The 22,654-nt window shown below is 41.1% G+C and overlaps 1 protein-coding gene and 1 long non-coding RNA gene across 4 annotated transcripts; one reads left to right on the forward strand and one right to left on the reverse strand.

Annotated features, from left to right (window-relative positions):
• Nucleotides 1–700: 700 nt before the first annotated feature.
• On the reverse strand, nucleotides 701–18,231 carry PPP1R3B (protein phosphatase 1 regulatory subunit 3B). Of its 3 annotated transcripts, XM_081318430.1 has the most exons (3): nucleotides 17,955–18,231; nucleotides 16,624–16,728; nucleotides 701–1,643 (listed from the first exon to the last, which is right to left on the reverse strand). In XM_081318430.1, exons 2-3 carry the CDS (start codon nucleotides 16,626–16,628, stop codon nucleotides 752–754), a joined length of 897 nt encoding a protein of 298 aa, XP_081174556.1. In that variant the 5' UTR covers nucleotides 16,629–16,728; nucleotides 17,955–18,231; the 3' UTR covers nucleotides 701–751. The 3 variants fall into 3 exon arrangements, with proteins under 3 accessions (XP_081174556.1, XP_081174554.1, XP_081174555.1); XM_081318428.1 differs by lacking the exons at nucleotides 16,624–16,728; nucleotides 17,955–18,231 and adding an exon at nucleotides 3,783–3,990; XM_081318429.1 differs by lacking the exons at nucleotides 16,624–16,728; nucleotides 17,955–18,231 and adding an exon at nucleotides 2,624–3,014.
• A 273-nt stretch (nucleotides 18,232–18,504) lies between these two features.
• On the forward strand, nucleotides 18,505–21,765 carry LOC308661349. The gene is made up of 3 exons (XR_014024940.1): nucleotides 18,505–19,042; nucleotides 20,132–20,325; nucleotides 21,336–21,765. It is a non-coding gene; the product is annotated as an uncharacterized lncRNA (long non-coding RNA).
• Nucleotides 21,766–22,654: the final 889 nt, after the last annotated feature.

Consider the following 22,654-nt stretch of genomic DNA (forward strand, 5'->3'; position numbering starts at 1 on the left):
CAGACCCAGCTGTGTGAGCCTGACAGCGTGGATGAAGATGACCCACAGCTGGCCCTGTTCAAGGACACCCGACGCAGGAGGCATTCAGTCAGGAGTAAACAGAGGAAGGCAATGGGGCACCTCGGAAGGAGGCACAGAGAGGCCACGCCCTGAACTGTATTTAAGGGGAATGTGTGGTAGGGCTGGTTTGCTGAAGGCAACCGCTTGGATTGTTCCTGCTTCTTAGCTCGTGTTTTATGGTTGGTGTCTTGTTTTGCTCTGTTTTATGTGAATAAATTTGGCAGGCGTAATTCCAGCCTCTTGCCGTTTGTAAAGGGGTTGTCCCTGCCTTTTCTGCAGGGCTGGTAGCAGGCTGGTACAGAACAGTTTGATTCGAGAGTACAGAAAACTAACAAAGGGGGGTGGGAGGAAATCTGTTCTGCACAGCTGACAATACTGTAATGTATTTCAAAGGATGCACATAAACCAAATTGCCCAAACTACAGCACCAAGTACTAAATTCGATCTGTGGCAGCCATGTCACAGGAGACCATCTCCTTTTGTTTAAATTCAAAGGAAAATGAAGAGAGCATCTGCCCTAAAAACCTTTGCAGCCAGGAGTTTTCTTGTGTCTCTTTGTTTCTATTCTGCAAGTATACCTTCAGTTCTTTTGCCCACTCTGACTCTGCAACCATCTCCTCAAGAGGGTTTTCTCTCTCTCTCTCTCTCTCTCTTCGTTCCTGTGCAGTAAATATAATCCAGTGCCTCTGCTTTAATAATAAGGGCCATGTTTTTCATATCCGGAATAGCTAGGCCATTCAGGAAATAAACCATAAGAACACCGGGGGCTTCCAAACTGATCAAAGGCAATCCCAAAATCTGGCTCACTATGAGGTTGTGAAATCTCCCGAGCCGATTTGAGTTCAGAGCGGATGATCCTGTAATTCAACCCCTTGTTGCTATCCCAGTAGACTTTGCCATCACATTCATAACACACTGCAAACTCGATTCTTTCATGGGCTTGAAACCGCTCTGGCAAGCTAATATCAAAGGAGAACGTATCCTTATCGGAACTGGCATAGGTGTCCTTCACGTATTGGCATGGGTAATCCGTGAAGGTTTTCCAAGTATCAAAGGTCATCCGAATCTTGACGGCCTTCTCAAACGCCAGATTCCTGACTTTCACAGTACCCACAATAGCTTTATCTTTCAACATGCAGTTCTCAAGACAAACGCAGTCCGCCTGCAGGCGATTCCGGAAGTCCAAGTAATCTGCAGAAGGCTGTACAAAATCCAAGACAAAGTCATCGTGATCCACTGTGGTCAGGCCCACAATGTTGTCTATCAGTTCTGTGATGTTCAAGGGAATATCCAAGGGGTCATCAAATTCTGAGAACACTCTCACCACTGTCAGAGCCAAGCCCCTGCTGTCCGCAAAAGAAACCCTTTTCTTCACCCTGTTCTCCTGCAGAGCTTGGACCTCTGCCCCCAGCTCATTCAGCACAGGGCTGCTGTTGACATGGATGCAGGGTCGCAAAGGTTTCTTGATCTTTGGGGCTATTTTGTAGGCAAAGCTTTCTTTCCGCAAAGACGGTGCCCGCAGGTAGAGTTGCATGGCTACATCCACTGCCATTCTGGGCTTTTGAGGAAAAGAGTCCAGGATTCTGGAGGAGGGAATAAATAAAAAGTAAAATAAGAGGAACACATTAAACAGTTACAAAGCCACATAGCAGGCAGCAGGCAGTCCCAATTCTCTGATAAGTGTACCCCTGGATAGCATGTTTTAGGAAAGCCTGCTCATTTTCAAGCTTTATATTTTTAGTTATCTCATCAAATATATACTGGACTCTACTGGGTACATAACGCTCACAGTCTTACCCTTGCTTAATATTCTCAATAAAGACAATCAAAGAGCCTTGGTGGAGCAGTGGGCTAATGCCTCCTTAAGTAACACCAGTAACACCAATTAGTGCAGGTTCGCATCCCACCAGGCTCAAAGTTGACTCAGCCTTCCATCCTTCCGAGGTAGGTAAAATGAGGACCCAGACTGTTGGGGGCAATAAGCTGACTTTGTAATAATGCCACTGGGGGGGGGGGGGCGAAAGCCCTAATAAGCAGGCATATACATAGAATGAAGGCTATTGCTAAGCACATTGATTTGTGCTTTAAATTGTAAGCTGCCCTGAGTCTTCGGAGAAGGGCGGGATATAAATAGGATTAAAAAAAAATCAGATATAGGTCAGAACAACAAGAAATGTGGACGTACAACTCACTTTTTAAAAATTAGGCTGCCTGGCAACCTAACAGTTGGACTTACAAGTTGATATGTCTGCCCTGATCTAGCAGCCAAATGGCACGTTCTCATTTTCAGAAATAGGCCCTCCTCCATGGAGAAAGTGTAAGTTTTGGCAGATTTCAACAGAAGATGTCACAAATAGATCAAAACTGTGTTTCATGTCATTTCACATGCTATCTCCCCAAACAAAGACCCAGACTTCAAATTTCTACTTATATGATCATGGAATCACACCTTCCCCAACATTACAATACTAAACCTGCTTCAGATGTTCTACTGGAAAAAAAATCTATCTTTCTTCTATCACATCTTATTTAAAGGCAACATAATAGTTTACCACACACTCACCCTGTAACCCAGAAAGAGCTCGGTCGAAACTGCATTCCAGTTTGGAGCATTCTGAACAGTTAAGATATTGAAAACCAGCAAAGCAATAAAGCATGGACCAGGCTTGGAGAGCCGAGTAAAACACAACCGCCAGAGGCTAAGACTACATTTCTTTTACAGTAAGTTCTCCGTTCCTCTAAGTACTGGAACTTTTTCTTTCAGTGTGTAGAAACAGGAAACAGAATAGACTGCAGCAAGAAAGAGCCGTCCCAACTTCTTAACTGGAGCGGAAGCCACAGCAGACCTGTGACTTCACAGATTTACAGTATAGCAATATTGAGACATTTCAGGAATTTGCATGGATGTAACTATGTCAATGAATCTGAGTCACAGAACTTTCAAATTCACTTCCGTAAAACTTTGCCAGGATCCAGGCACGAATAAGAAACAGGATTAAATAAATAATGTGAAGAAATACTGCCTACAAGAAAACTACCTAATTCCATCTGTGTATGTTACTACTTTCTGGATTTATTGCAGTTTTGAACATTACATATTACATAGATTTGGAAATAGATGGCTTCAAATGACAAGGAGACAATAAATTAGTATTTGTCCAAAGTTCACCTTTGAGTTAGCTACAGCTCAGAGCAGTATTAACACACAAAATAGCAATATTTAATCTGCAAAACACTTGCAGAATATATTTACGTAAATAGGCAAATTATATTTTACACTGCAAGCCAGTCTACATTAGGAACCATTATCCCCCAACCGTGACAAGTTCTGGCCTCTATGGAAAGTCAGTTTACAAAAATACAAATAAATTGGCCTGAGAGGAGAGATTCCAATAGCATCAAAGGGTTTAAAAGAAAATGGGGAGTTCAAATTGGTTCCAACCAGATGTTTTGAATTATAGTTCCCATAATTCCTTGCCACTGGTCCTGCTGCCTGAGCTGTGGGAAATTTAACAGTTAAAGTATATTAGTTTGGCAATAATAATAATAATAATAATAATAATAATAATAATAATAATAATAATAATAATAATAATAATAAGAAGAAGAAGAAGAAGAAGAAGAAGAAGAAGAAGAAGAAGAAGAAGAAGAAGAAGAAGAAGAAGGAAAGGACCTTGGAGGTCATCTAGTCCAACCCCCTGCTAAGGCAGGAAACCCTATACCTTTTCAGGCAAATGGCTGTCCAGTCTCCTCTTAAAAACTTCCAGTGTTGGAGCATTCACCACTTCTGGAGGCAGGTTGTTCCACTGGTTAGTTGTTCTAACTGTCAGGAAGTTTCTCCTTAGTTCTAGGTTGCTTCTCTCCTTGACTAGTTTCCATCCGTTGCTCCTTGTCCTGCCTTCAGGTGCTTTGGAGAATAGCTTGGCTCCCTCTTCTTTGTGGTAGCCCCTGAGATATTGGAACACTGCTATCATGTCACCCCTCACCCTTCTCTTCGTTAAACTACACATACCCAATTCCAGCAACCGTTGATTTAGACACTGAACCTGGACTGGAAAAAAGATTTTTTAAAAATTACTACATAGGGTGGCTCCTATGAGTCAGAACTGAAGAAGCTTCTTGGATGATAACCAAAACATTTTCAAGGGGGGAAAAAACCCCAATGAAGTCCAGCTGCCTTTTGGAAAAGCACCTTTGGGATAACCATGACCTGCATGGTTGAGAATCTCCACAGACATTCTACATAGGATAGCTTTTGCAAGAGTGAGTTGGGAGGGCAGAATCACGTATATCATCTGTAACTTCTTGGAAAGAAGATGAAATATAAATGTAATAAGTCAATAGTAATTATACTATGAAGCTTGGAACTCATGTATAATTGTTACACAAGCCACAAAAGCTTTACAATTGATTGGCATTGTATAATTGATTTGTTGGCATTAAGAGCTATACTATCAATTTAGAGTTTATAAAAACAAAATTCAAAACCCAGGCATAAACAAGAGTTTACAATTTTTCCCAAAGAGTTTCAAATGAATAAATAAGATTGACAGTGATTAAGAGCCATTCACGCAACAGATTTTTACCCTAGATATTTAATTCAAAATTGCTGAAATTTCTGTAGAACATTTTGCAAATAGGAAGGTTTCATCATTCACGAAACTTTGACTCATGCACATAGAGGATCAGCCAACAGATAAACCTGCATATGCCAAATACCGAAACTTGTTTTTATTAATGTCTGCTTTGTCTTCAGCTGTGTAGAACAGACACCTTAAAACTACTGGCTTTCTCTCAACTTCTTAGGGAATCAAAGCAACAGATATCTCCTTCTGTATATTTGGAAACTGTTGCCTAAACAAACTATATTCTTGGAAACATTGCTGTCCCCAAGAAATTTTAAAGGCTTTTCGCCATGAAGATAATTAATAGTGGATAAAGTCACAACATATGCAGTACAAGATCCACAGTTTTCCAAGCATTTTCTCTAATACATTTGTCCTTAATGCACAGAATTAGTGAGAAAGAGCAATGCCTTCTCTGCTCGATCTTTATGAAACAACAGCCCAGGTTTTTCATAACTCACCAAAAATGTATGTAACTTTTGCCCATTTGAAAATCATAGCAGCAACCATTTACTCAGAAAAGCCACCTGCTGCTTGATGTTAGGAACCATAGCTAAAAATTGATTTCTTATTTGATAAAGACGGCAATCATTACTGGTGAGATAAAAGCCTGAAGGCTATATTGCATTTGGAATCCGGTTTAACAGATTTGCCAGTGGCATTCAGGGAAAGTGAAAGCAGATAGTTGTAAAGAAATAGAATTCTGGTAACTAGTAACTTTCTCTAACATATAATTATCCACCTTCAAACTAAACCAGAGTAGCAAACATTTTTGCAATCATTTCCTGATACACTTCATTTTATACTGGAGCCTGCTTAGAAGTCTTGGTGAGTTTTTGCTACTAAGAGCCCCCAGAAGACTTGTTCCGATTCATACATTCAAAGATCAAGTTACCTTTAATTACTCTTACTAAAACAAAAACAAAAACCACCACTTTAAATGTTACAGCAAGTAAGACCTAGAGCAGCAAGCTAACAATATCCAATTTCAAAGCAGGATCACCAGGTCCAATAATTGGAAACTGACCAAATCTGTATTTTCCACAGAATCTGTTGTGCAACAGAAGGAGCAGGTTTGTGCAAAAATATGGATATTTTTTTAAAAAGACCACATTTCTTTAAAAATATCCCCGTAGGTTAAGCCTATTTATGAGATGAGACTCTAGAAAGAGTACAGAGAAGAGCAACAAAGATGATTAGGGGACTGGAGGCTAAAACATATAAAGAACGGTTGCTGGAATTGGGTATGTCTACTTTAATGAAGAGAAGGATGAGGGGTGACAAGATAGCAGTGTTCCAATATCTAAAGCACGGGTGTCATACTCGCCCTGTCACGTGAAGTGTCGCACTGTATCATGACTTTTTTTGCATTGCCAGAGCTGGGATGGGCATGGCCTCTGTATGATGCAACCAGGCAGTCTGACATCCCTGATCTAAGGAGTTGCAAAGAAAAGGGAGTCAAGCTATTCTCCAAAGCACTTGAAGGCAGGACAAGAAGCAATAGATGGAAACTAATTAAGGAGAGAAGCAACCTAGAACTAAGGAGAAATTTCCTGACAGTTAGAACAATTAATCAGTGGAACAACCTGCCTCCAGAAGCTGTGAATGCTCCAACACTGGAAGTTTTTAAGAAGAGACTGGACAAACATTTGTCTGAAATAGTATAGGGTTTCCTGCCTGAGCAGGGGGTTGGACTAGAAGATCTCCAAGGTCCCTTCCAATCTATTATTGTTGTTGTTGCTATTAATAATAATTTATTATATGTAGCAACCTAAAACCATAAGGTTATATTTGGTATCTTTGAAGGAACTAGACATAGCGGCTCAATTACTTCTTCACAGTGGTAGGAATTGAAGAGTCCATAGTGGACTCCATCGTTACAACCTGCTTTTGTGTTGAAGTTCCCACCTACTAGAATATATGCACTGGAAAATTCATTCAGGCAAACATTAAGGAAGTTATCAACCTGCTTCCAGGTTTGGGTTACCTGTAACTGGGGCTGCTGAGGAGGAAGATAGATGCATAATAAGGAAAACTGGTCAAAGACTCATGAAGCTGATACAGCATTCTCAAGCCGAAATGATTGTTTTACTATTTGAACACATACTGTAAGGTGGAAGAGACAAAAACAGACCAAGCCCCCTCTTAGGACCACCACATCTGAGGCTAGCTGGTGCAGGGGTTAACAGAAAAAATAGGACTGAGCATTCCTCCAACATTCATGCCTCAAAATGATTTTTATCAAATTTGAATAGGAATCCAATAAAATCTGGGTGGGCTTCTTTTGGGGCCTACCCAGCTATGTTTCAAGAGGGGACAGAGAGATCATTAACAGCAGTGGTCCCAAACCTTTTGGGTGCCAGGGACCAGTTCAATGCAGGGCGGGTTTTTTGTGGACCGAGGGGGGCATGGTTTTGTGCACTGTCTGGATACCGCACAGGCGTGGATGGGGCTTCACTTGCTTGCACAGCCCAGTTCCTGACGGGCCATGGACCAGTGCTGGTCTGCAGCTGAGGGGGTGGAGAACCCAATTAACAGGATATAGTAGTCAATTTGCTGGTTCTCTCAGAGTGCTGTCTCTGGATAATTGTTTAGGAGGAGCAACATTTGGAATGAGCAAGTTGATGACTGAGGGTGAAGATGGAGAGACTCTTGCTGCCAGTGAGGGTGGTTAGTATCCTGAGGGCAACTCCACAGGGGAGGTTTCATGGATTGAACAAATAAGGCCAGACTGAGGGTTGAAATAAGGGGGCTAGTCATGTTCAGAGCCCCTATGGAAGGAGTATCCTTAATCTAATCTTCTCTAAGACTTTTGCAAAGCCAAAAGCCTATGTATCAATAGCTATGAAGAAATATATAAATAGAATTTAATGCTACTTATATGAATATTGCATACATTTCTCAAGCCAGATGCTTGGAGCACAAACCAGGTTTGCTAAAACAAAACAAAAAAAACAACAACAACAAAAAACTAAGTCCTGGCAAAGCAACTGGCAACAAAGCAAAATCCGGCAAAGCAAAGTAGATGGCGATAATGATAACTCACTGTCTCCTGGTTTCATCATCATCATAAATAATAATAATAATAATAATAATAATAATAATAATAATTAATAATAATAATAATAATAAGAAGAAGAAGAAGAAGAAGAAGAAGAAGAAGTTGGAAGGGACCTTGGAGGTCATCTAGTCCAACCCCCTAAGGCAGGAAACCCTATACCATTTCAGACAAATGGCTGTCCAGTCTCTTCTTAAAAACTTCCAGTGGTGGAGCATTCACCACTTCTGGAGGCAGGTTGTTCCACTGATTAATTGTTCTAACTGTCAGGAAGTTTCTCCTTAGTTCTAGGTTGCTTCTCTCCTTGACTAGTTTCCATCCATTGCTTCTTGTCCTACTTTCAGGTGCTTTGGAGAATAGCTTGGCTCCCTCTTCTTTGTGGCAGCCCCTGAGATATTGGAACACTGCTATCATGTCACCCCTCACCCTTCTCTTCATTAAACTAGACATACCCAATTCCAGCAACCGTTCCCTATATGTTTTAGCCTCCAGTCCCCCAATCATCTTTGTTGCTCTTCTCTGTACTCTTTCTAGAGTCTCAACATCTTTTTTACATCGTGGTGACCAAAACTGGATGCAGTATTCCAGGTGTGGCCTTACCAAGGCATTGTAAAGTGGTATTAGTACTTCACGTGATCTTGATTCTATCCCTCTGTTAATGCAGCCTGGCACTGTGTTGGCTTTTTTGGCAGCTGCAGCACACTGCTGGCTCATATTTAAGTCATTGTCCACTAGGACTCCGAGATCTCTCTCACAGTTACTACTATCGAGCAAGGTACCACCTATATTATACCTGTGCATTTGATTTTTCCTGCCTAAATGCAAAACCTTACTTTTTTCACAACTGAATTTCATTTTGTTAGATAGTGCCCAGTGTTCGAGTCTGTCTTCAAACTGGTTCTAGATGAACAGGAACTAATTGCACTTCTATAAATATTTCAGTAAATGACTACTAGAAACATTTATCCAGGGGGACGTGTGTGCATGCATGTGTCAAAAATGTTAAGATAATGTTTATTTGATTGCAACATTTACACACAATCACCATCTTGACTCTCCCTCCATCTCCTTTCCCACAGACACTCCTGGAGACTATTACATGTATGCTACTCTTGGCTTATGTGAGAATGAGGACATCCATATAAACAAACAAACAAACTCATCCATCTTTTAAAAACAGCTTTTACTCTCACTAAATTAGGATCCAACTCTCCAGTTTACCCAAACAAACAAGTTTAGCACATGACAGATTTGTTCCACTGCTGTCAGCCAGACACGTTGGATTTCAGTTTCTATAATCTGCAGCCTGCATGCCCCATGTCTAGTGAATCTGCCTAGCTATAGCTGAAACCAGAAAACTAGATTTAAATGTTCTTTCAAACCTGTTCTAATGCATTTTAAAATCTCTTGAAAATACAGGCGCTGTTTAGTAGTGACTGTCATGTTCCAAATAGTTCCAACAGGTGCACAGCTTTCAGACATACTGGATGTCTTTCCCATCTATATGCAAATGACAATAGATTTCTGTCTCGCAATTAAAAACATATCCGGAAGCTTTTTACTCAATCTTTGATCTTCACCAGACTTCCTTTTATCTTACCCACACCATCCATTATAAAATTTTCAACAGCTCTTCGTGACCTTGATTGTGAAAGAGTGGTTTCTCAATTTTATAACTTTCAAGACCTAGCAGTGCAGGTCATCTTCAGAGCCCTGAGCATTAAACATATTTATCTGCCATTTCAAGGGTGGAATGCATGAAGTACCACCAACCCTGCTGAATTCTTCCTGGTATTTGTGTGGGCCATGGAATGCTTACCCCCTTTCTCTGTAACCATTTGCTGGAATCAAAAGTCTGGTTCTTGGAGATTATCGCCCCTTCCCCCAAAGTATAATAAAAAAATACTTGAATGGCACGAAGAAAACCTGCCCTATTCAAGTCGGAATGGCGTTTTAAAAGATGGGAGGGGGCTGGTGGAAAGAAGGGTTATATGTAGTATATGGAAGAGGGCCTAGGAAGAGTACTCATTTCAAAGAGTTAACTAAATATCCAATCCCAGGAATGCAGGTTGAAAAAATAATCACCTACTCACTCATAAAGAAGCAAGGTTATTCTTACTTACATATTATTGCAGGCATATGGCAAAGGGTAGTTCTTGCATCTTAGTAGTCATTAATAAACTATATTCCAATCTGTGACCCAAATGGAGTTCCCGGCAACCAATTTACAGCCCTACAGACCTTAAAACTGCACTGCTGAAATTCAGTAGGAAATAATTAATTTTCAATGGTGCAATATTTGCACTAAATTCCCTCCAAATGTGTGGGGGGGGGGGGCAGAGCAGGGGAAGGAACATTAGGCTACTGAGAGGCAAACAGCATGATTTTCCAACCCAACTCCTCCCCCCGACCACACACACACATCATGCAATCCATAGTGGGCTCCCAATCTTTTTCTTAATTCTGTCACTTTGCTGCTGAATTTTACTTACCATTTTAGGCCAATTTAACAGGGTTTTAAACACTAGAAATGAGTGCAGTATGGCGTCCAGGGGCTTCCTCTTCACTACTAGCTTAAACTTCAGGAAAACCACAAAGAGCAGGCAAAAAAAAATACTTCCTGTGAAGTATTAATATCTTTTTGGAAACATTATGAATAGCTCTCCAGCCAGCTGTTGTTGCAGGTCTGACTCAAGAAAATTGTCCTTCCCTACATTTGAGAACAATAGCTCTCCTGGGAGATGGTAAGATTATTTATTAGATTTATATCCCAGCTGTCCTCTGTGGACTCAGGAGAAGACACCCGCACAGATGTTCCTTATTTCATCCTCCTATCAACAAATGTGGAAGTAGCTAGGTTGAGAGAGAAAACACCGGCCCAGTATCACTCGTTGAGCTCTAGAACTGTCAACCTGCCCCCTCCACCCAGTTCTGTCCAATACATTAACCACAACACGATGCTGGCTATATTGTGAGCTGGACTTCTTTCAATTGATCCACTCACGTGAAGGAAACAACAGGAGGCTGCTAGCATGGGAGCCAGCCATCTGGGCTTTACTACTGCTGACCAAATCATAAGCCCAAGAAGATGAATAGCAAAGTATCCAATTATAGTAAACGATTACTGTAATCCTGAAGATATCCTAGACCACAGGTTGGCAACCCGCGGCTCCGGAGCCACATGCGGCTCTTTGAGCCGTCTCCTGCGGCTCCCAGTCGCCCGGTGCGTGCGCACCTCTTCGAATGGGCAGTGGTGCGTGCGCACCTCTTTGAACGGGTGGAGGTGCGCGCGCACCTCTCCGAATGGGCAGTGGCGCCGCTCGTTGGGAAAGCTGCCGCGGCCCGTTTGCAGAGCTGCTGCCTTCAGAGGAAGGCGGCAGCCTGCAAACGGGCCGCGGCAGCTTTCCCAACAGATGGCGCCACTGCCCGTTCCGAGAGGTGCACACGCACCTCTCCGAACGGGCGGAGGTGCGTGCGCACCTCTCCAAACCTTTGGAGAGGTGCACATGCACCTCCGCCCGAACGGGCAGTGGCGCCGCTCGTTGGGAAAGCTGCTGCGGCCCGTTTCCAGAGCTGCCGCCTTCAGAGGAAGGCAGCAGCCTGCAAACGGGCCGCGGCAGCTTTCCCAATGGACGGCGCCACTGCCCGTTCCGAGAGGTGCGCGCGCACATCTCCGAACGGGCAGAGGTGCGTGCGCAGCTCTCCAAAACTTTGGAGAGCTGCGCGCGCACCTCTCCGAATGGAAAGTTGCTGCGGCCTGTTACTAAACTCTACATATTGCAGAGCACACATAACTTGCCAGTTTCTAAGGAAACTGGGCAATTTTTCCACTCAAAATGTGGCGCTGAACTAAGCGATGGCAACGGAAATGCTATGGACTTCCACTTCCGTATTTCATTGCGTTTAAGAGGCCGGAGAAGAAAGTCTGGTTTGCTTTTTAACGAGCGCCAAGCAGTTCCTGACGCGACTCGGCTCTCAGAGGCTCCAGAAAAACCAAACCCGTCAGCTGTTTAGCTGGGAAAATTAAGTCCTGGGAGTTCTTTTTATAGCCACAAAGCAGCAGGAAAGTTCAGAGTAGGCGTGGTTGGGCCTCTCAGCGCTACCCTTCATGTAGTCGCGCACAGAGGTCCCCTTTTTCTGCTTGGGAGAATGCGAGGTTTCGGTGACCGAGGCCGCGATCGCAATCGCGGCGGGTAAGGAAAAGGGAATCGGGCTTCTTTCAAGGGTTTGTCGTATCTCTGCCACCCGCCTCCACCCAGTCTCGCCCCTTGTGTTCTTTCTGCTGCGTGGGAGGCAGAAATACTGGGGCAGCCAGCGCTGCCTGAGGGCTGATCGTGCTAAATTTCTGCCTTTCTCGTAGTTATTAAAGCATCGAATGGCACCAAGAAGAGGAGTGGGGTTCTGCCATTTTGTCGAAATGGGAAAACGTCGAAGTTGGGGAGCAAGTTCCTCGGAACTCTCCGGGACTTTTTACATTAAATCAGCACAATACTAGGCTGTGTGGAGAACTGATGCAATGGAGGAGGGCTGCCAGTTTGTAAGGTTTATGCTTTTATGTTGTGGGGAAAAGAGGACTTTAACAACAGGATCTTTTCTCGTAAAGAAAAAACAAAAGGCTCACGCTCTGTGTTGCTTTTCTTTCTCCCTGTATTTCTAAGATTACGGAAGCTTTGCCAGAAAATTTTATGCGGGTGGTTGAAAGATGGCATCACAATAAGGAGGTGACCGTTTGACTGGGTGCCAGATTAATGTCGGCTCTGCAAACGGGCCGTTGCCACCGCGCAACCGGTTCCATCACACATAAAAAAGTGGCAACCGCGCGCACGCGTCTGCGCACACGCAAGAAACAAAACATTTTGCACATGCGCAAAATGTTTTTGCGCATGCACGTGCATGGACGCACGCACGTGGCTCCCACTTTTTTTTATGTGTGATGGAACCGGTTCCCAGTGGCTCTTTTGCTTTTTCAGGTTGCCGACCCCTGTCCTAGACATCAGTAGCAATCTATTCCAAATGAAGGCTGATATCAATGTATAACACAAATAAGCAAACATACCCCTTGCTATCGGCTCCTATTGAGATCTATGTCTTCTTTTCTATTATTATATGAGTTTCTTTACTATTTACAACCACAGCAGAGGACCCCTCTATAATAATTCCTGACATATTTTAACAAGTGCATTCAATTTACAGGTAGTCCACGGTTTATGTGCATTTATTCAGCGCCCACTTAAAGTTATAGCAGCACTGAAACAGTGGAGATAGAACAGGTGCTCAGAGTTCTGGCCATCGTAGAACCTCGGTGGTCACGATCACAATCCAGTTTACAATTACAATGTTGCAGGGAGCTAGGGTTATGTGATCGCCATTTGTGACCTTTCCTGCTAGCATCCCACAAGCAAATTCAACGGGAAGGCCGGCAGGGAAGGTCACATGTCACTCCAGTAAGCTGGCCTTGCTTTTTCTCCCACCTATCCCACCTGCCCATGCTTCCACTGTCCTCCTGGGCCCTCCCCCAGTCTCCCCCCCACGGCACCCCATGCTATTTATCTAGGACTTCCATCTCGTCATACTTAATGATCTACATGTCTTGGGGTTACAACAGCCACCAAAGCTGCCCAGAATTGCCATCGCCAAGTGATGCAGTCATGTGACATTGCCCTTTACAATCACATTGCTTAGCTATGCAATCCCAGTCCCAATTGCCATCCTAACCCAAAGACTACCTGTATTTTTCAGTAGCGTGTATTTTCATCTATAGATCTTTCATTTTACAGAAGACATTAAATTTCATTCAAGACCAGTCCCTCTGGTCAATTTGAAATTTTGAAAACATTCTAGGAATACCCATAAAATACCACCAGATATACCTGGTGAGATAACTCCCTTGCATCCTTTAGCCTTCCAGAATGCCTTGCACAATCTCATCTTCATTTTTTTTGTAGATGAAATGTCACATTTGCAAACAAAGGTACAACTGCACACCATTTTTATTCTCTAAGATTTTTTTTCTCTAGAATGTTTATGAGATCCAATTTTCTTGAGATTAAAAAGGAAATCTTTCAAAGTCCTTAATCCAATTATATCCTGTACCTGCTAATACTAAACTGCAAGTCTTGGGGTTTTTCTTTTTTCTGACTTTTAAACATATTTTTTAAATAAATAATTGTTAACACATGCCCATTTCACATATATTACATTAGGTGGCTTACAAACAATTAAAAGGTATCTTACCTGATGAGTCTAATTCTAAGAAATATGAACCTCACGGTAGTAAAATATAAATTTAATTTTTTAAATTTTTTTATTAGATTTATATACCGCCCTTTCCCGAAGGACTCAGGGCGGTTTACAGGGTATTTAAAATCAGCAATACAAATACAAAAGTTAAAAAAACAATTAAAAAAGATTAAATTATCCCTTAAACTAAAAACCCCGGTTAAAAAATTCTCAGCCTGGGCCGGAAAGCTCAAAGAGCCAGGTCTTCAGGTCCCGGCGGAATGAACGAAGGTCAGGGGCAGTCCTCAGCTCCACAGGCAGCTGGTTCCAGAGGGCAGGCGCACCCACAGAGAAGGCCCTTCCCCTGGGTGTTATCCGCCGGCAATCTTTTACAATCTTAAGATAAACCAGGAGCTTGGAGAATAAAATGTGCTTGAATTATGATTACAATTGTGACTGGAATTTTGGTCTTAAGTCAAGGCACGTGACCAGACTCAATTCTTATGACCATTTTTATGATTTTTATAAAGTGAGTCACCATGGTTAAGCAAATCACATGGTTAAGCAAATCCATTTTTTTCTTTTATTCTCATTTAAATGTAAATTAAATCACTTCCAGTTTTGTCCTGGCCTCATTAACCTCTCATGTTTCTGACTACTGAAAAGCCTATATGCCCATGGATTTTTAAAAAATTAACACACCCCAAATTTATGCAATCATTAGGTCATTATGCTGACTTTTTGAAGTAGAGAGGAGAGTATCAAACTATTGATTGTTGGCCTAGAATTGCTTTCGCAGATCAAAGAAAATAAGTAAACAAAGTTATAAAGACTATAGAAGCAATTCAGTCAAAATACAAAATGTTTTATGTTCATTTGATCCAGGCAAACATATTTCTTTGGCTGGAAGTGGGGCTATGACACTATAGATAATTTGAATATTACCAAAAAAATTTCTGGGTTGAGTCTTTGGTTCAACCAATCCTTTCTGCCTCTTCTTAGAAGAAAATGTATCCTTGGATTATTATTTTTTAACTCCAGTTTCTTAGCTCACTGCTTATGCTTGGATCAGAGAAAACCATGCTTCAGGTCAAACAGAGGATTCTTGATATGTACCTGCATACTCAAAGTTTCAACCCATTGTTATGGGGGCCTTTGCAGCAGATTTTTATCAAGACATAATTGGAACTCTTACAATCTCTCTGTTCTGCACAGGAAGGCACTTACACTAGCAAGCACTATGCTTTACTCCTGCATGTTTGGAAAAGGATATTATTAAAAGGGATGTTACTCAGAACATTTCTGTCCTGCTTGGATGTGGCCATCAGGACAATTTCATAAGTGTTGCTGAGCTACCCTTTACATCATACTTGGCACTATGAATTAATGCTCGTCCTCCTTATTAAGGGAATAGGCTAGCCTGAAATGCACATCTTACAAATGGATCCATCAACCAATATTTCTGTGAACATTGTTTCACTTTGGTCAATTGCAATTGCTATTAGAATATACTGGGTAATTAATTATAACTGTGGTAGAAGGCCACCAACATTTAACGATTAGCATTAACTTTTCTCCCTCTAACATGCTAACTCTCCATTGCATTTACTGGATTGTGTTGGTTTTTCCTTTTCTTTTTTGGTCTTTGACCACAAACTATAATGACTAGATTAAGACTGCCTCTGAAAAGTGCTACAAGGAAAAATGCAGAAAGTATGCTGCTATTTTAAAGTGGTTAATCCCTTTTCTATCTTCTTTGTTAATTATAAATGTGCCTGACTTGGCACCCTTGGAATATGAAAATGAATGAAAACATGAAACAATGGAATCTATGGTTAACTGTATGAAGCTGACTCTCTTAGTATGGAAATTTGACATTTTGTAATGACAGCATCCATTCCTACTTATGCAATCTCAGCTAGATTACCAGTGTGCTTTAAAATTAAATATTTATCTTATCGATATTTACTAAAAATAGTCCACTGACTAGATCAGGTATTTTGGGACTTGCCAAGGGCTTTACACAGTTAGTCATCCTTCTGCTAATGCAAACAAGTCAACAGCCAGAAAACTATACCCCTGAATATTTGAAGGAAGGATTTGTGATGTCACGTGTCACCCTAGTCTATCATATTCATAATATAGAAATGCAGATTGATCCTCTATACGGCACACAAACCCAAAATACATCTTCGCTGTTGAGAGAATATAGCTGTAAGTTAATTAAAGAACCCCAGAATTCCCTGGGGTGATTTAAATATGTCAAGATAGAGACATTTTTTGTAAATAGACATACAATCCATTTAGAATGATATGGGTTGTATGCAGTGGTTTTTTTGTAAAAGAAAAAGGTGCCGGAACTCACACGTGTCATACAACCCGCCTTGCCTACCCTACAAGGTTCCATCCAAAAAAGGTGCTGGAACTCCGTTCTGAGCGTTCTATGACAAAAAAAGCCCTGCTTGTATGTCTACAGAAATATATCTATGTAACAGGGAGTAAATCTCATTGAATCCTTAATATATAAGTGATTGTGGACAAGAGGAAATTAACTTTCAAGAGATTCCTCTTGCATATTAATTTAGATAGATAGATAGATAGATAGATAGATAGATAGATAGATAGATAGATAGATAGATAGATAGATAATGTTTGACGTACCTCATAGGGGCAAAGGAGATGAACTGGATTGCTGCTTCAAGCTGTGGGGCAGAAGACAGAGGTATACCAGAATTTCACATCCTGCAGGTATTACAGATTCATTTCCTGAAACAAGATGGTATGGTAGGTGAGTACTTCTGAATCAATTATCAGTCTCTCCCATTTTTACATGCATGCCAAAGGAAACTATCTTCAAAGAAGGAAAGATATAGACCAAAAAAAGACCCCACCACCATTTCCCCCATTTCCACCTTTGAGCCACAGAAGCTCTACTGAATGAAACTGCCTGAAAGACACCAGGCTCAGTCCCCCAATATGCTTTCGCATAGGTGGCTCCCATTCATTTCAGCAGGCCCCATGGCTGAAACAAACTCTTAAAAAAACCCCGAAGGTTCGAAGGTCAATACCCACAACTGTAAAGAAGTACTGTTAATCCTGATGGGCTTAACGGGTGTCAATTTGCACCTTAAAACGCCTTTGCTATTTGCACTACTCTTAAACCAGACGTTTATGGAAAAATCCCCTTGGATTCCCTCCACAAACACCAGATTAATCATTCACAACAATTTTATAGCATGCTCCGAGCGTCCGCCTAAGACGAGTGTTGCCAGACGGGGGCCTCAGTCGTCCACCTAGAAATTCCAAGATTTATTTATTTATTTATTTATTTATTTATTTATTTATTATTGGGACTTATATGATGCAGCCCAGACCTGCGATCCGCAGCTTTGTCAGGTCGCTTTTATTCAGCGGCCGGTGCTTTTAATTCCTCTGAGCAACTAGTTCACCGCGCCCCTTTTCTTTCAACATTCAAACAATCCATCCAAGCAGGGAGGGGGAAAAAAGGGAAGGAGGGGGGTGGGGTGGGAAATAAAAATATCAGAAAGCTTCTCAAAACTATTTCACAGTAACCAGATGAGGAAAGCAGCCTTTAACATAGAGTACCAGGGCGAGCCCCTTGGAAACGCCAGCTGTTTCGTTGCCAAGGCGATTCATTCCAAATGCGCTACTTTTCATTACGCTAGCTTCTATGAATCGTCCTAAGATCGTAGCCCGTTCCTGTTATAGTCATCGATTTTAGACTCTTCTTTTTTTTTCTTTTTCGCGCGTTCACCCACCCGCCCGACCCACCAGGAACACGGAAGATCGAGCTATGCTAACCCGGATATACGGTTACTGCTTTGGGTACGCTATCTAAGTATAAATTTGCGTTTCTTCTAATGGCTCATTCTGAAGCCAAACTCGGAAGCAGACCCTAAGAAATGACCGGCTCAGCCCACTTTTAAACAAGTATACCAGAGATTAAATTTTCCTCGTCTCCCATTTAATACCTGCAAATTTCAGGATGCTTAAAGAGCACTTCAAGGTCTCCGTTGTTTTTTTTTTTTTGCCCTTTCGCCCCCCACAGAGCAGCGTTTAGCGCCTTTCACTGAAAGCTGTACGTAGAGCGACCGGCTGCTTGCAAAGGCTTAAAGATGATCCGTTCCGCCCTAGCAAACCAACTCCTCCTGGGTCATCCTTGTTCCTCTCTCAGCTCCGATCTCGTTACAGAACTTGGGAAGAAGACTTCTTTCCTCGCGGACGCTCCTGCAGGGGTACGAGCTGCGCCCTAGCCAATGGGCGTGCTTCGAGTGTTGCCTGCCAACCAATGGCGGGGGAGCTTTCCCGTGGAAGAGCAGCAAGCTAGCACGTGAACGCCAAGTTGGCTATGTGGGAGTGACCGTGGTTCCAGAAGCGGCGAACCTTTTTCTGCGTTGCCGGGAGACTCGGAGTGGGGCTGCGGCCACCCCTGACGGAGAAGACCGGCGTACGGAGTCCCCCCCGCCCGCCCCATCCTTCCCATACAACGATAGGGAAACTGAAAGAGTTGCTGTGTACAATAAAACTTTCGCAGGACTTTTCCCGCCCCGGTCGAGGTGTAATCTCCAGAGAAACAGTTGGTAAACGCCTTCGATTTAATACTGTGAACATACTGCAATGCATGAGAATTCGAAGTTTCCAACATGTTTCGAAAATGGCAATTTAAATTCGAGAGTTTTATGGAAACCGGACACTTTGGTGTAGAGTTCAGGCACCGGACTAGAAACCAGAAAGCTGTGATATACAGTCCTCGCTTGCACAAAGCCAGCTTGATGACTGGGCTAGTAGTACCTCTGTCTCAGCCCTAGGAAGCAAATTTTTCCTTCTAAGAAAACTGCAAGGACTTGTCCAGGCATTCAGGAGGAGTAAAAAAAACGGAGAAAAGAAAGGATTATGTATTATATGTATATTTTAATATAGGCTTTCTGTATAAATTAATTGCTTAACCCTCTTTTTCTTTGAATTGCAACAATCCTTTGGGTGCAAGTGCCAGGCCCAGATTAACCTGGTGAATTTCATGGCTGAGCCAGGATTTGAATCTAGATCTGCTTCAGTTTGGGTGAGTTTAATTTACTCGAGGCTTTCAGCAATTGCTACTGGATACATAAGACTTTCAGGAGCATCTCCATGGAGGCTTTTTCTCTCTTAGGAATGTTTCACATGTGCATTTTTCTAAAAGTGATGCTTCTTGTGTGTGAATATCTCAGATACAAACAACTGTTCCTTTAAAATGTTTTCCTTTTTACTAAAAAAATAACTATTACTGGCAGATAGTGTGTAGAGAAATCAAAGGATGAAGTACAGACATTTATTATTTGAGTTCAAATTCATGTTGTGCCATGAGGTTTGTGTGGTTAACCTTGAGCAAATTACTGTCACTCTAAGCCACTGAATGGGATTGTGATGAAATATTAACTTGTCCTTTCAATATCAACTTTCTCTATTACAGTGTTTTAATTAAAGTTTTAATTAAATGTTTCTATTCATAGCAGCTGATAGTTCATTTTATGACCTGTTTGTTAAGCTGGAGAGGGTTCACTGTCTTGACGTGCATGGATTCAAGTATCCTATGTCTGTACATACTGCCAGTTAAACTTGCACACACCATGCTCATTCATTGTGCAGAATAGTAAAGAGCAGATCCGTGCCCTTGAGGAGCTTGCAGTTACATTGTTTGATCTGAAATATGAAATATGAATGTATGATCATGATTGACAAATATTTTCAATAAGGAATGGTATGCATTTGGAAACAGATTAAAGAACTGATCTAGGCCTGCAATAAAAAAATGAAATAATTCAGGGTAACTTCATCGGTTTCCAAGTAGTTTATCAAACTTTCAATTTGGTCACTGGGGACCCAGTCTGATATGATTTGATCTTGATCAATTAACTTTCCTGGGCTTTCTGATAACCTTTTGCAGTAGGATTGATGTATATTGTTGACAGTATGCAGTGCCCTTTGGACAATAAAAGTTAGAGCAGCACTTTCAGAAAATTGGTGCAATCACTATGTTAATCAAAAATTATGCTGCATGCAAGTTCTGGGTGGTTTTTTGGGGAGGGGGTGGAGGGGTTCAATGAAACGTTTCTGGGTTTCTACAGTTGCATAAACAATTGTCATTTTTTGCTTCCGTTGCACCCTATAGAGAAAGAATAGAGATATAAACTTCAGTAGCAAAAAGCAGTGAAAAGAGCAGTTTTGAGCTGAAAAGTAGCCTGAAACATACCCACCTATCCTGTAGACCTTTTAAGGCTTAGCAATGCCTTTCTGCTCCATTCTTCCACTGAACCTCAATATCCCAAGGCTATTTTTGGTACAGGAAAGAGTATTCTATTAAAGGTATGTATATTGCTGCATGTGATACTGTATTTTTTGTTACTTTATTCTAATCTACTTTGGGATTTTTAAAAGAATAAAACAGTGTGCAATATTTTGCAATGAAAGAAGTTCTTCATAACTGTCAAGAATTCAGCTTGCTTGGTCAGAAACTGAGGTCTACTAAAGCCATCTTGAGGTCTACTAAAGCCATCTTTTTTAGTGGCTTAATATGTGACAAGGATGTGACAGCATAAGAAGTCTCCCACTTGATTTGCTTTTAGGATTTCACTGATCCTAGGAGTGTTCGCAATGATGCTGGGTATATTTACCAAAGACAGCTGTTGTGAACTGAAGTATAAGCTAATAAGGCCATCACTTTCTTCCTGCCACAGGCCATTAAACTCAGATTTGTGCCTATGCTTGGATATCATAATACTCTCTTAATTTAACTTTATTGAATCTTACTCTTAGTATGCTGCATAATCTGGGGAGGGGGAAGTGTCTACCTGGGTGAAGGAACTAGGTTGATAAAGGTGCTATATTTCTTCTGATTTCAATTAAGATTGGTACTTATTTTCATGGGAGATCCTTAAGCATCTTTTAAGATACAGTATTAATCTTTTCAGTGTAAGAGGATGGACAGGAAATAATTAGTATGATGTAATAGCTTAGAATAGTTTTGGTGTTAGAAAGCTATACTTTGATAAGGTAATGGTAGGCTTTCTCAATTTTATACCGCATAAAAGGAATTATAATACAATTTATCTTACCAGGTTACTATAAAAAGTACTGAAAACAATATTGAACTATACAAATATATGTGATTTATATTGATCTTTCTGCTATATTTATCCTATATGAACATGTATCATTTATTGCCTTTCTATCCATTGGGCACATTCTAATTGCTTAGGAAAGCTGGCAGAAAAAAATGACAGTTCTGTGGATTAGCATATTTTCCACTAACAGTTATTATTTAGTAGTTGTTAACCCATTTCTATTTTCCTTTCATCCATTTTTTTCCTTTTTAGTGGGGAGGAGTTAGACGACTCAAAACTGCAGGTGAATGCTGAATGCTGTTCCTTCTAGGGGCAGGAAATGAGGCTTTCATGTGCCAACAATACTGATCAACCTTTTTTCTCCCAACTTCCCATACCCTTTATATTCTTCAAACACAATAAACATAAATCACAATTTCAAAAAACACCACCTGTACCAATCTGCTTTGTACTTTATCTCTAGTTTATTGGTCAGAGAAAAGGAATTTCTCCTGCCTACATTCAGTTCTCTGGTGGAAAGTATTAATTCTTGGGCAGCAATGAAGATACGAAAAAAAATTGTCCTTTTTCTCTGATAGGAAGTGTCAGAGCAGTAATGTATCAACTATAAATTCTATATCTGTTAAAGCTTATTTATTTAATCTAGCTATAATATTACAATAAAGGAATTCAGCAAGAGGTATGTAATACAGAATGTTTTTTAAGAGTGTGTTTATGCGCTATCAAGTCACTTTCATAATGACTAGATGGCTAGATTTAAGAGTGGGTTAGGGTTCAAAAGTTCAAACCATATATGAAACATCTGCACATGTTTACAATTGTCACTGTGTTCAAAAGAATTAACAGTAGATGATTCCAACTGTTCTGTCAAAGTAAAGGTATAGTGTGAGATACTGTTCACATGTATTCAGTATTTAATGGACATGTTGTCTCCTGGCTGCTGCTTACTGCATTGGTCTTTCTAAAACCAGGAGGCAATTAAAATTCATTCCCTCTGGCCATGCTCAAAAAAATTTCTTCACCACTAGTCAGTTTAGATCAGGGGTGTCAAATTTGCAACATCACGTGACGTGTTGCAACGTATCACGATTTTTTTCCATTACCGGCAATGGGGTGGGTGCAGTTTGACACCCCTGGTTTAGATGGATGTAGAATTTAAAGTGTTTTTGAGATGTGGGGATATTAATAAAAAAATTGAACCTTAATGTCCTATTTTTCCTCTTTTAGCTTTGTTTTTTTTTCTAAATCTCAACCCACTAAGTATATATACCGTCATTTGGGGCCTAACTCTAAATCTGTACAAAAAGCTTTTGAAATTGCTTCATCACGAACAAGCATCAGCTTTTTGCAAACTGACTGCTATTTAAAGAGTGATCAGATTAAACAAGTACAAGTTACATCTTAGTCACTGAATATGACCAAAGAATAAATTTACATTGTTTAGTGTTTTTCTTCTCAAGGTCTGGCCTAAATTGGAATCTTCATGGAGGCTGATCAGTTAATCTTAAAACAAATCTTGCATAATATGAGAATGGCTTTTAAACATACTTTGTTTCAGGTAATGATTTGGC

This window comes from Vipera berus (assembly GCF_964194415.1).
Source record: "Vipera berus genome assembly, chromosome: 2".
NCBI lineage: Eukaryota > Metazoa > Chordata > Lepidosauria > Squamata > Viperidae > Vipera > Vipera berus.

What these genes read in the sequence shown, in the direction of transcription:
- PPP1R3B (XM_081318428.1), bottom strand. Translation starts at nt 3,838, where the DNA reads ATGCTCCAACACTGGAAGTTTTTAAGAGGAGACTGGACAGCCATTTGC. An exon ending in ACAGCCATTTGCCTGAAAAG is followed by an intron (nt 1,644 to 3,782) that starts GTATAGGGTTTC and finishes TCCCTCCTCCAG; the next exon opens with AATCCTGGACTCTTTTCCTC.